We start from the raw sequence: 12,520 nt of genomic DNA on the forward strand, positions 1-12,520 counted from the left end.
AAACCCTAACCACAAAAGGAAAATGAAGTCAGCAAAAATGAACAGGAAATGGCCTGAAATGCCCCAAAATGTACTCATTGCCTTGCATTGGCTGCCACTGACAGCCATAGACGTCCAATCCGTTTGAAGTGGGAGGGATGGCAGCGAATGATCGAATGTTCATTCGCTGCCACCCTCCCACTTCAAATGGATTGGATGTCTACTAGCGATAAGCTCAATTCAAATCATGGATTGGATGTCTACTAGCGATAAGCTCAATTCAAATCACAGCAGAAGGACGAAACAAGCTTGTTTTTTTGTTCTTTTGTCGAATTTCCCATCCCAATTCCAATGGATTGAACATCTATTGACGTCAATGGCGCCGACACCCATCTTAAAGCAAAAATCTGGGGTCTTCCCGCCAGCTCGGTGTGATTTGAGAGAAGTGAAACATGACCGCTTTATTTGAACGCAGTCATAAAGCAGGATAAAACAGGCCCACAGGTGCATCCTGGGACGGTAGCGAGCCGCCGCTTCATTAGCCGAGCGCAAAGACTCGCTTTCGTTTGCGTCCTTTCACATCATCTTGCCTTTTTTTGGTGATGGAAATCCAATGAAACTTGTTTTTTTCCCCCCTAAATTTTTCAACATCAATGTTCATAATGTAACATCATGGCCATTAATGATAAGGATAATCAAATGATGAGGTTACCTTAAAGTGACATTTACGCCTTTTATCAAGTCATGTTTATCAACATTAATACTGTCGCCATGGACTCAGAAATAGGTCATTAACTGAGGAACCCTTTATAAAAGGGGAACTACAGTTGTGGTCACAAGTTTACAAACACTTGTGAAGAACATAATATCATGGCTCTCTTGAGTTTCCAGTTATTTCTACAAATCTGATTTTTCTCCGATAGAGTGATTGGAACAGATACTTCTTTGTCACAAAAAACATTTATGAAGTTTGGTTGTTTTATGACTTTATTATGGGTTAACAGAAAAAGTGATCAAATCTGCTGGGTCAAAAATATACATACATGGATCTGAAAAAGCGAATCATTGACTTGAATAAGTCAGGAAAGTCACTTGGAGCCATTTCAAAGCAGCTGCAGGTCCCAAGAGCAACAGTGCAAACAATTGTTTGTAAGTATAAAGTGCATGGCACTGTTTTGTCACTGCCACGATGAGGAAGAAAACGCAAGCTATCACCTGCTGCTGAGAGAAAATTGGTCAGGAGGGTGAAGATTCAACCGAGAATCACCAAAACGCAGATCTGCCAAGAATTAGAAGCTGCTGGAACACAGGTGTCAGTGTCCACAGTCAAGCGTGTTTTGCATCTCCATGGACTGAGAGGCTGCCGTGCAAGAAGGAAGCCCTTGCTCCAAAAGCGGCACCTTAAGGCTCGACTGAAGTTTGCTGCTGATCACATGGACAAAGATAAGACCTTCTGGAGGAAAGTTCTGTAGTCAGACGAAACAAAAATTGAGCTGTTTGGCCACAATGCCCACCAATATGTTTGGAGGAGAAAAGGTGAGGCCTTTAACCCCAAGTACACCATGCCTACCGTCAAGCACGGTGGTGGTAGTATTATGCTGTGGGGCTGTTTTGCTGCCAATGGAACTGGTTTTTTACAGAGAGTAAATGGGATAATGAAGAAGGACGATTACCTTCAAATTCTTCAAGATAACCTAACGTCATCAGCCCAAAGATTGGGTCTTGGGCGCAGTTGGGTATTCCAACAGGACAATGACCCCAAACACACAACAAAAGTGGTAATGGAATGGCTAAATCAGGCTAGAATTAAGGTTTTCGAATGGCCTGACTTAAACCCCATTGAGAACTTGTGGACAATGCTGAAGAAACAAGTCCATGTCAGAAAGCCATCAAATTTAACTGAACTGCTGTACAGAGGTGTGATCAAAGATTCAACCAGAAGCTTGCCAGAAGCTTGTGGATGGCTACCAAAAGCGCCTAATTGAAGTGAAAATGGCCAAGGGACATGTTACCAAATATTAGCGCTGCTGTATGTATATTTTTGATCCAGTAGATTTGATCACTTTTTTCTGTTCACCCATAATAAAGTCATAAAAGAACCAAACTTCATGAATGTTTTTTGTGACAAAGAAGTATCTGTTCCAATCACTCTATCGGAGAAAAATCAGAGTTGTAGAAATAACTGGAAACTCAAGAGAGCCATGACATTATGTTCTTCACAAGTGTATGTAAACTTTTGACCACGACTGTAAATGCAACTTTATTCAAGAATCAGTGATATATTAGGGTGTGTCAAGAAAAAAAGTTCAGAAATGAGAGGGGGCCCTTTGTTTTCAAGTTGTCTAATGTTATACCTAAACATAATCAAACGCAAAAAAAAAAAAAAAAGGTTTTGTTCTCATTTACCTTGCCACTTTTTTGATTGATTGAAATAGGGCATTTTTATAGCCCTTTTGTCATTTTCTGAGTTTCCGCCCAAATCAGTTTTTCTTATTTGTAAAAAGAAATTGTGGTAGTATTCATCCTGACCATTCAAAACAAAATGATAACAACAATGGCCCTTGTAAAGATTTTTTTTTTTTTAAACTAATTCGGAGTTACCATCCCTACCTCACTACAGTGGTATGAAAAAGTATCTGAACTTTTGGGAATTTCTCACATTTCTGCATAAAATCACCATCAAATATGATGATCTTTGTCAAAATCACACAGATAAAAAAAAAAAAAAACAGTGTCTGCTTTAACTAAAACAACCCAAACATTTATAGGTTTTCATATTTTAATGAGGATAATATTCAAACAATGACAGAAGGAGGAAAAATAAGTACAGTGGGGAGAACAAGTACACTGCCTATTTTGCTGGTTTTCCCACTTGCAAGCCATGTAGAGGTCTGTAATTTGTATCATAAGTTCTCTTCAACTGTGAGGGACGGAATCTAATACAAAAATCCAGAAAATCACATTGTATAATTTTTAAATAATAAATTTGTATTTAACTGCATGAAATAATATTCGATACATTACCAACTAGTAAATATTTTGGCTCTTAGTTCTTTTTTAAGAACCCCTCCTGTTCTCCACTCATTACCGGAAGTAACTGCACCTGTTTGAACTTGTTACCTGTATAAAAGACACCTGTTCACATGCTCAAACAAACAAACTCCAACCTCTCCACAATGGCCAAGACCAAAGAGCTGTGTAAGGACATCAGGGATAAAATAATGGATGGGCAACAGGAAAATAAGCAAGCAGGTTGGTGAGAAGGTAACAACTGTTGGAGCGATTATTAGAAAATGGAAGAAGTTCAAGTTGACGGTCAATCTGCCTCGTTCTGGGGCTCCATGCAAGATCTCACCTCGTGGGGCATCCCTGATCATGAGGAAGGTGAGGGATCAGCCCAGAACTACAAGGCAGGACCTGGTCATTGACCTGAAGAGAGCTAGAACCACAGTCTCGAAGAAAACCATCGGAAACACGTATACGCAGTCATGGATTAAAATTGTACAGCGCACGCAAGGTCCCGCTGCTGAAGCCAGTGCATGTCCAGACACGTCTGAAGTTTGCCACTGACCATCTGGATGATCCAGAGGAGCAATGGGAGAAGGTCATGTGGTCGGCTGAGACCAAAATTGAACTTTTTGGTGTAAACTCGGCTCGTCGTGTTTGGAGGAAAAAGAAGGATGAGTACAACCCCAAGAACACCATCCCAACCGTGAAACATGGAGGAAAAAACATCATTTTTTTGGGGCTGCTTTTCTGCCAAGGGTACAGGACGACTGCACCGTATTGAGGGGAGGATGGATGGGGCTATGTATCGCCAGATCTTGGCTGACAACCTCCTTCCTTCAGGGAGAGCCCTAAAGATGGGTCGTGGCTGGGTCTTCCAGCATGACAACGACCCAAAGCACACAGCCAAGGCAACTAAAGAGTGGCTCCGTAAGAAGCATCTTAAGGTCCTGGAGTGGCCTAGCCAGTCACCAGATCTGAACCCGATAGAAAATCTATGGAGGGAGCTGAAAGTCCGTGTTGCCCGGCAGCAGCCCCGAGATCTGAAGGCTCTGGAAAAGATCTGCATGGAGGAGTGGGCCAAAATCCCTGCTGCAGTGTGTGCAAACCTTGTCAAGGACTACAGGAAACGTGATTTTCTGTTTTTTTTGTATTAGATTCCGTCCCTCACAGTTGAAGAGAACTTATGATACAAATTACAGACCTCTACATGCTTTGCAAGTGGGAAAACCAGCAAAATCGGCAGTGTATCGAATACTTGTTCTCCCCACTGTAAGTGAATCATCACATTTAATATTTTGTGGGATTCCCTTTGGCAGCAATAACTTCAACCAGACGCTTCCTGTAGCTGCAGATCACTCTGGCACAAGGGCGTAGGTTTGGTCTCAATATTGGTAGGGACAATATAACAGCATAACCTCCATGTTCACTTTTTGCTTGCGACGGGACATTAATAAGACCAAGCAGATTGGGTGAACGGCGGTCACGGCTACACTTCTCACCAATGTGAACCAAATTAATTGTTAGGCTAAATTATTAATGCAAAATAAATCAATACAAATTTATTTAACTTCCACACTGCTAATTTATAACGTCTTAATCTGATAATTTTTTTCTTAAATCTAGTCGAATAATTTTCCCCATCTTGTTCTGAGTGTTAAAAGCTGGTTAAAAGATCAATGCGTGAGATTCTTCCAATTACTTTAAGTAAATATTACTACAGTATTTGTTCTTATTAAGGCCAAGTTGTTCATTTTTCACCTAAATTAAGAAAACAATGCTTTGAAATAATGTTTTGAACAATAGCTAATCTTAAATTAGTAACATTTCTGACAAACAAGTTTGTTTTTTTATCCTAAATATACAAACGTTTTGCTTAAAATAAGTCCGTTAAGCTTATTTTCAGCTAGGTATTTTTTCTTATTTCAAGAAATCTAAATGAATAAAATTTACTTGAAGCACTAGCAGATAATTTCACTTATTTCTAGTAGATTTACACTGAAAACAGGGGAAGTTAAGTTTTTTTTTCTCCGTTTTAAGAAGTTTTTCTGTGCACATGTACTGGTTTGTTTAGGTGGTACACCGTTCGATTCAAACCTTTGTTTTCAAAAACTACTAAAGAAACATTTTGTAAACGTCCAGAATAAGTGTCTGGATTTTATAAGCAAATTTAAATTGCAATATTTAAACGCAGAGGTGGGTAGAGTAGCCATAAAGTTTACTCAAGTAAGAGTAGCGTTACTACAAAATAATATTACTCAGGTAAGAGTAAAAGTAGTCATCCAAAAAATGGACTCAAGTACAGGTAAAGAAGTATACAGTGAAAAGAATACTCAAGCAAGAGTAACATTTTGAGTAACTGCTTATTTTTGTTTGATATATATATATTTTTTAACAATGGTGTATGAACCGTTGTTATAATGATACTGGACAATAACACATTACATAACAACATCAAGCCAAAGAAATACAAAAAAAAAAAAAAAAAAAAAACATTGAATTCCAATGAGAAAAAACCCCATAAATGAGGTATTATTCGTCCAAAGAGCATTGACGCCCTCTGATGGAGAAAATGATTCCTAGTTTGAGTAGTGAAGAGTTCCTTCATAATTACTATTTATAAATTAAAATGAGCATACAGTGGGGCAAATAAGCATTTAGTCAACCACCAATTGTGCTAGTTTCCTACTTGAAAAGATTAGAGAGGCCTGTAATTGTCAACATGGGTAAACCTCAACCATGAGAGACAGAATGTGGGAAAAAAAAAACAGAAAATCACATTGTTTGATTTTTAAAGAATTTATTTCCAAATTAGAGTGGAAGATAAGTATTTGGTCACCTACAAACAAGCAAGATTTCTGGCTGTCAAAGAGGTCTAATTTCTTCTAACGAGGTTCCACTCGTTACCTGTATTAATGGCACCTGTTTTAACTCATTATTGGTATAAAAGACACCTGTCCACAACCTCAGTCAGTCACACTCCAAACTCCACTTTGGCCAAGACCAAAGAGCTGTCGAAAGACACCAGAGACAAAATTGTTGACCTGCACCAGGCTAGGAAGACTGAATCTGCAATAAGTAAAACGCTTGGTGTAAAGAAATCCACCGTGGGAGCTATTATTAGAAAATGGAAGACATACAAGACCACTGATAATCTCCCTCGATCTGGGGCTCGATGCAAGATCTCACCCCGTGGCATAAAAATGATAACAAGAACTGTGAGCAAAAATCACAGAACCACACTGGGGGACCTAGTGAATGACCTACAGAGAGCTGGAACCAAAGGCTACTACCAGTAACACAATGCGCCGCCAGGGACTCAAATCCTGCACTGCCAGACGTGTCCCCCTGCTGAAGAAAATACACGTCCAGGCCCGTCTGCGGTTCACTAGAGAGCATTTGGATGATCCAGAAGAGGACTGGGAGAATGTGTTATGGTCAGATGAAACCAAAATAGAACTTTTTGGTAGAAACACAGGTTCTCGTGTTTGGAGGAGAAATAATACTGAATTGCATCTGAAGAACACCATACCCACTGTGAAGCATGGGGGTGGAAACATCATGCTTTGGGGCTGTTTTTCTGCAAAGGGACCAAGACGACTGATCTGTGTAAAGGAAAAAATGAATGGGGCCATGTATCGAGAGATTTTGAGTGGAAATCTCCTTCCATCAGCAAGGGCATTGAAGATGAGACGTGGCTGGGTCTTTCAGCATGACAATGATCCCAAACACACAGCCAGGGTAACAAATGAGTGGCTTCGTATGAAGCATTTCAAAGTCCTGGAGTGGCCTAGCCAGTCTCCAGATCTCAACCCCATAGAAAATCTGTGGAGGGAGTTGAAAGTCCGTGTTGCCCAACGACAGCCCCAAAACATCACTGCTCTAGAGGAGATCTGCATGGAGGGAAGGGCCAAAATACCAGCAACAGTGTGTGAAAACCTTGTGAAGTTTGAGAAAACGTTTGGCCTCCGTTATTGCCAACAAAGGGTACATAACAAAGTATTGAGATGAATTTTTGGTATTGACCAAATACTTATTTTCCATCATGATTTGCAAATAAATTCTTTAAAAATCAAACAATGTGATTTTCTGTTTTTTTTTTTTTCACATTCTGTCTCTCATGGTTGAGGTTTACCCATGTTGACAATTACAGGCCTGTCTAATATTTTCAAGTCGGAGAACTAGCACAATTAGTGGTTGACTAAATACTTATTTGCCCCACTGTATATCCGGTTTTCAATCAGTGCCAAATAAAAACTGGGAGAGAGGTTGAAATCCGCACTTTCGAGTCAATACTTCATTTTTTACGGTGCTAAATACACCACATGATTCAGCAGGCTGGCGTGAAGCTAGAACGGCAAGCTTGCGTCTGATTGGTATAATGGACTCATGTGATTATTTTTGCAACGTCTCATTGGTGAAATCGGTAGAGTTACTTATTATTAATCTAATAATCTCTTGTTTATTTAGCGCCTTTGGATAACTTTGAGAGTCCAACTGAATGTAAAAGAGTGCTTCTTCACCACCACAAAAGCTTCGGGAGCAAAACAGTATCAGGGTGAAAATTTTGACAGAACACCGGCTGTGAACTAGTGCTGCAACGAATAATCGATTAACTCGAGTATTCGATTAAAAAAAAAGATTCTAATTAAATTTTGCTGCTTCGAGTATTCGTTTAATTAAAGTGGTGTTGTAATGGTTTATTTTGAAAGTGTTTGCATTTAGTTTTATTGATTTTGGGTGGATACACTGCCTTCTAGTCTCCCTCTTTTCACATGGCTGAATCCAGGTGCTCCCTGTGAAGACCAACATAAGCTAGGTTTTTGTTTGAGCAAATTTTTTTTTTAATGCATTTGTAATTTAGTTTATAGGTATATTTAGCCTATTTTTGTTGGAATATGTGTCTGAACCATTTGTTAAGAGCATTGTTGAAAACTTAGCATTTTATAGCATTTGAACTAGCGGTCCTTTGCTATCTAAGTTAGCCAATTGTTCTTTTGTTGTACATAGATCCTCCTTTATTTATTTTTTATACCGTTTGAGGCTCAGCTCAGGTGATTTAATTTTTCATGATCCTTATCCGATTACTCGATTATTCGAACTAATGGTTCACCGATTAATCGACTACTAAAATAATCGATAGCTGCAGCCCTACTGTGAACGTGTGAAAATGTCAAGTCATCAGCCAATCAAACTTGCGTTTGTGTGTGTGTGTGGGGGGGGGGGGGGGTGGACGAGCACATTCATCAGGTGAAGAGGGGTAAATGTAAGTCAGAACATATTGAAAGTACCATAATTCACTGAATAATGGCAGGGTTAATTCTGTCCTTACAACATGGGAAGACAATTTAAATTATCTATATAATTGAAGTTATTATATAATGCAAATAAGGTTGCATAAAAGTTGGTGGGGACAATTTAAGCATCCTGAAAAGTTGGTAGTGTTATGTCCTTACCGTCCCTATGCAAACCTACGCCCTTGCTCTGGCATATCGATCAGGACTGATCTTGGCCCAATTTTCTCTACAAAACTGTTGTAGTTCAGTCAGATTCCTGGGATGTCTGGCATAAATCGCTGTCTTTAGGTCATGCCACAGCATCTCAATGCAGTTCAAGTCTGGACTTTGATTTGGCCACTCCAGAACGTTTATTTTGTTCTTCTAATGTGTTTTTGATCATTGTCTTGTTGCAGCACCCTCCTCTTTTTAGCTTTAACTGTCTGATACACAGCCTCAGGTTTTCTTCCCAAAACATCCTGATAAACTTTTGAATTCATTCTTCCATTAATGATCGCAAGTTGTCCAGACCCAGAGGCAGCAAAACAGCCCCAAATCATGATGTTCCCTCCACCATGCTTCACGGTGGGGATGAGGTGTTGATGTTGGTGAGCTGTTCCATTTTTCCTCCACACATGACGTTGTGTGTTACTCCAAAACAATTCAACTTTGGTTTCATCAGTCCACAAAATATTTTACCAAAAATGTCGAACTGAATAAATGCATTTTTAATATTTCATATTCCATTTAGCGCAAGACTGTTATTTGTCATGACCGTACAATTGATTTAGCAATTGGGGAGAAATACTAGGATAAAAAGAATATGCTGTAAAAATATTGGAGTAGAGAGATAAAAACAAAGATGACATTTTGCTGAGATCTGTCGCATTTTCCTCATTCTGAATCTTCCTCTTCCACTGAGCTGAATTCTAAATCAGTTGCAATCGTCTTCATCAAGATGGCGGCGCCAGAGCGCCGTAATGACAGGACTAGCTAAACGGCAGATTGAAAAACTCATTTCTCGTCATCTGCAGTTTGCCAAATTTGTGTATATAGTCGAATCGTGTTAAAATATGATTTTAATTCACATAATAATGCAGTTTGTAAATTTTTTTTATGGCGTCACAGGCACTTTAAAAACAGACGCCATTCTTTGATGCTTCCATCTACCAAGTAACTTGCAATTGTTGCCATTTTTTCCCCTGTTGTTCTTCTGTATTTAAAAAACAGACTGGAACAACAATAATAACAATAATAATAATGAATAAATTATCAGTCTTTGTTGGCTGTTTGTGAAGTTTTGTACTTGTACGCTACGTTCACTAACATCATGTACATCTCCTGGGGCAGTGGTCCCCAAACTTTTTCATGTGAGGGCCACATAACTTTTCCCTTCTCTGATGAGGCACCGGGGTCAGTTTGCAACAGAAAAGGTGTGACAATTGCAGGAGTGCCTAAATGTAAAAATGTATTGTTTTTCAGAAAGCCACAATCAAATAACCCTTTCTGGATTCTTCACGGAACAAAAGTAAATAAAAAATAAAAAATAAAAAATAAAAAATATAATACAATATAATATATAGGGCTGTCAAAATTATCGCGTTAACGGGCGGTAACTAATTTTTTAAATTAATCACGTTAAAATATTTGACGCATTTAACGCACATGCCCCGCTCAAACAGATTAAAATGACAGCACAGTGTCATGTGCACTTGTTACTTGTGTTTTTGGGTGTTTTGTTGCCCTCTGCTGGTGCTTGGGTGCAAATGATTTTATGGGTTTCAGCACCATTGTGTAATTATTGACATCAAGAATGGCGAGCTACTAGTTTATTATTTTATTGAAAGTTTTACAAATTTTATTAAAACGAAAACATTAAGAGGGGTTTTAATATACAATTTCTATAACTTGTACTAACATTTATCTTTTAAGAACTACAAGTCTTTCTATCCATGGATCACTTTAACAGTTTATAATGTTATTGCTATCTTGTTGAGTTATTGTTATAATAAACAAATACAGTACTTATGTACTGTATGTTGAATATATACCTATCCGTCTTCTTTCTTATCTTTCCATTCCAACAATAATTCACAGAAAAATATGGCATATTTTATAGATGGTTTGAATTGCGATTAATTAAGATTAATTCATTTTTAAGCTGTGATTAACTCAATTAAAATTTATAATCGTTTGACAATATAATATAATATAATAAATAGTAATACCTAGGGCTGTCAAACGATTAAAATTTTTAATCGAGTTAATTACAGCTTAAAAATTAATTAATCGTAATTAATCGCAATTAATCGCAAAAACAAACTATCTATAAAATATGCCATATTTTTCTGTATATTATTGTTGGAATGGAAAGATAAGACACAAGATGGATATATACATTCAACATACAGTACATAAAGATTATTTGTTTATTATAACAATAAATCAACAAGATGGCATTGACATTATTAACATTCAAATATTTTAACGTGATTAATTAAAGAAATTAATTAACGCCCGTTAACGCAATAATTTTGACAGCCCTAATAATAACACTATTAAAAATATAATATAATAAATAATAATAACACCATTAATTAAATCGATAATAACCAAATAACCCTCTCTGGGTTCTTCACAGAAAAAAAGCCAGGAAATAAATAACACTATTGGGGGGGGGGGGGGGGGGGGGGGTTGTTCAAGGGCCCTGACCAAATGTGGAGGCGGGCCGTATCCGGTCCGCGGGCCGCAGTTTGGGGACCGCTGTCCTGGGGGCTTTTAATCATCCAAATAATATAATTACCCACACCTGGAGCGTTTGGCATGGGCTCCCACAACAGCAGCAGCAGCACAACTTTGCCGCTGTGCGACACGGGATATCATGACTTCCGCATGCCTCGAGAAACGAAATCCCACACGAACAACGACCGCAAGCAGGATTCCTCCAGCCAAAAGCTGCGCCGGCCTACTTGCCTCTCATTCGGGAAGCTACCCGAACAGCCCCACCACTATCCGTGGCCGAAATAAAAGCAGTTGCTTCACTTGCTGTCTGTTGCTCTTTTATTTTGAAAGCTCTCCCCGCCGATGGAGTCGAGTAACTACGCTAGCTTGATACTGGCGCAGAACGTTTCGCTGCCAAGCAAACCAGCATCGTTGGTCCTTTTTAATTATTGTTGTCATTTTTAAAATGAATACAGTCAGGACGCGTCATTACACGGGGAAATAAGATAGACTTGACCTGACTTTAGGGGATTTCTCTACAATTAGATGCGGTTGCTGTTGAAGAGATCACATTGACGATCAGGTGCGCCGTAAAAGGGGAAAAAGGACTACAGTGAACCATACAGATGTGCCGACGCGAATATGAGTGTCCACGTCTACTTCCACATCTCTAATGGAGAAAATCCTTCTGCGCACCTCCTCCAAAGAAGCTGGACCTTGAATCAGCTTCATTTTTTCATTTAACGATCAGTCTTGACATTTTCCTAAAGAATCATTTGCGGCTGTTTTGCATCTCCGGGGGGAGGATGCTCTTTGCCCTGCACGTGACTGTCATGTCGTCAGCGTTTTTCAATCCCAGTTTTGCCTTCAGCTCACACTTTGACACAGGTAAGAGTCAAACGTGACCGTTTAGCGCACATCTTGTGGTTAGAACCTATGCCTTGTGCTCGAAAGGTTTGGGTTCGGTGCCTGTCCTGAGGTTGCCCTTTCCAGCTTCCATTCAAAACACATGAATGTTATCTCAATAAACCTTTCGTAGGACATGTGATTACTTTTGGTCATTTAAAACATGGCGTCCACAGACATGGACAGCACATTTTGGGTCATTTTTTTCCTTTAATTAATATTATGTATAACACAAGTTGTCACAGAAATTTAAGCTGTCAGTTTCCACTGTGAGGAACATAATATGTAGTTCAGGTTAAGGTCCGGAGTGGCAGGCCATTTAAAATTTCGATAAGCAGAGGTGAAGGATAGTGAGAAGAGTCAAACTGAACCAACAGACCAGCTAAGTCCTAAAACATGATTTTGCTTCAGATGGTGTCACTATGCATTGGTAAACTACTCTCTCTCTCTCTCTCTATATATATATATATATATATATATATATATATATATATATATATATATATATATGGTGGAAAACAGATGAGACTGAAAAAGCAGTTTCTGCTCTTGCGCTCCTCTTTAAAAGAAACTGCTGTATTTTAAGCCAAAACAACTGTTGTGTTTGATGGAACAATACGTCCATATGCTGC

At 38.8% G+C, this 12,520-nt stretch overlaps 1 protein-coding gene across 1 annotated transcript in view; it reads left to right on the forward strand.

Annotated features, from left to right (window-relative positions):
* The first annotated feature begins 11,586 nt into the window (after positions 1–11,586).
* aatka (apoptosis-associated tyrosine kinase a) overlaps positions 11,587–12,520 on the forward strand; it is a 75,797-nt gene continuing 74,863 nt past the window's right edge. The window contains exon 1 of the mRNA XM_057817133.1: positions 11,587–11,870. Within this exon, the coding sequence (XP_057673116.1) occupies positions 11,789–11,870 (82 nt within the window). The 5' untranslated portion in view covers positions 11,587–11,788. The remainder of the gene's footprint in view (positions 11,871–12,520) is intronic.

The sequence above is a fragment of the Corythoichthys intestinalis genome, chromosome 16 (assembly GCF_030265065.1).
Source record: "Corythoichthys intestinalis isolate RoL2023-P3 chromosome 16, ASM3026506v1, whole genome shotgun sequence".
NCBI classification, from domain to species: domain Eukaryota; kingdom Metazoa; phylum Chordata; class Actinopteri; order Syngnathiformes; family Syngnathidae; genus Corythoichthys; species Corythoichthys intestinalis.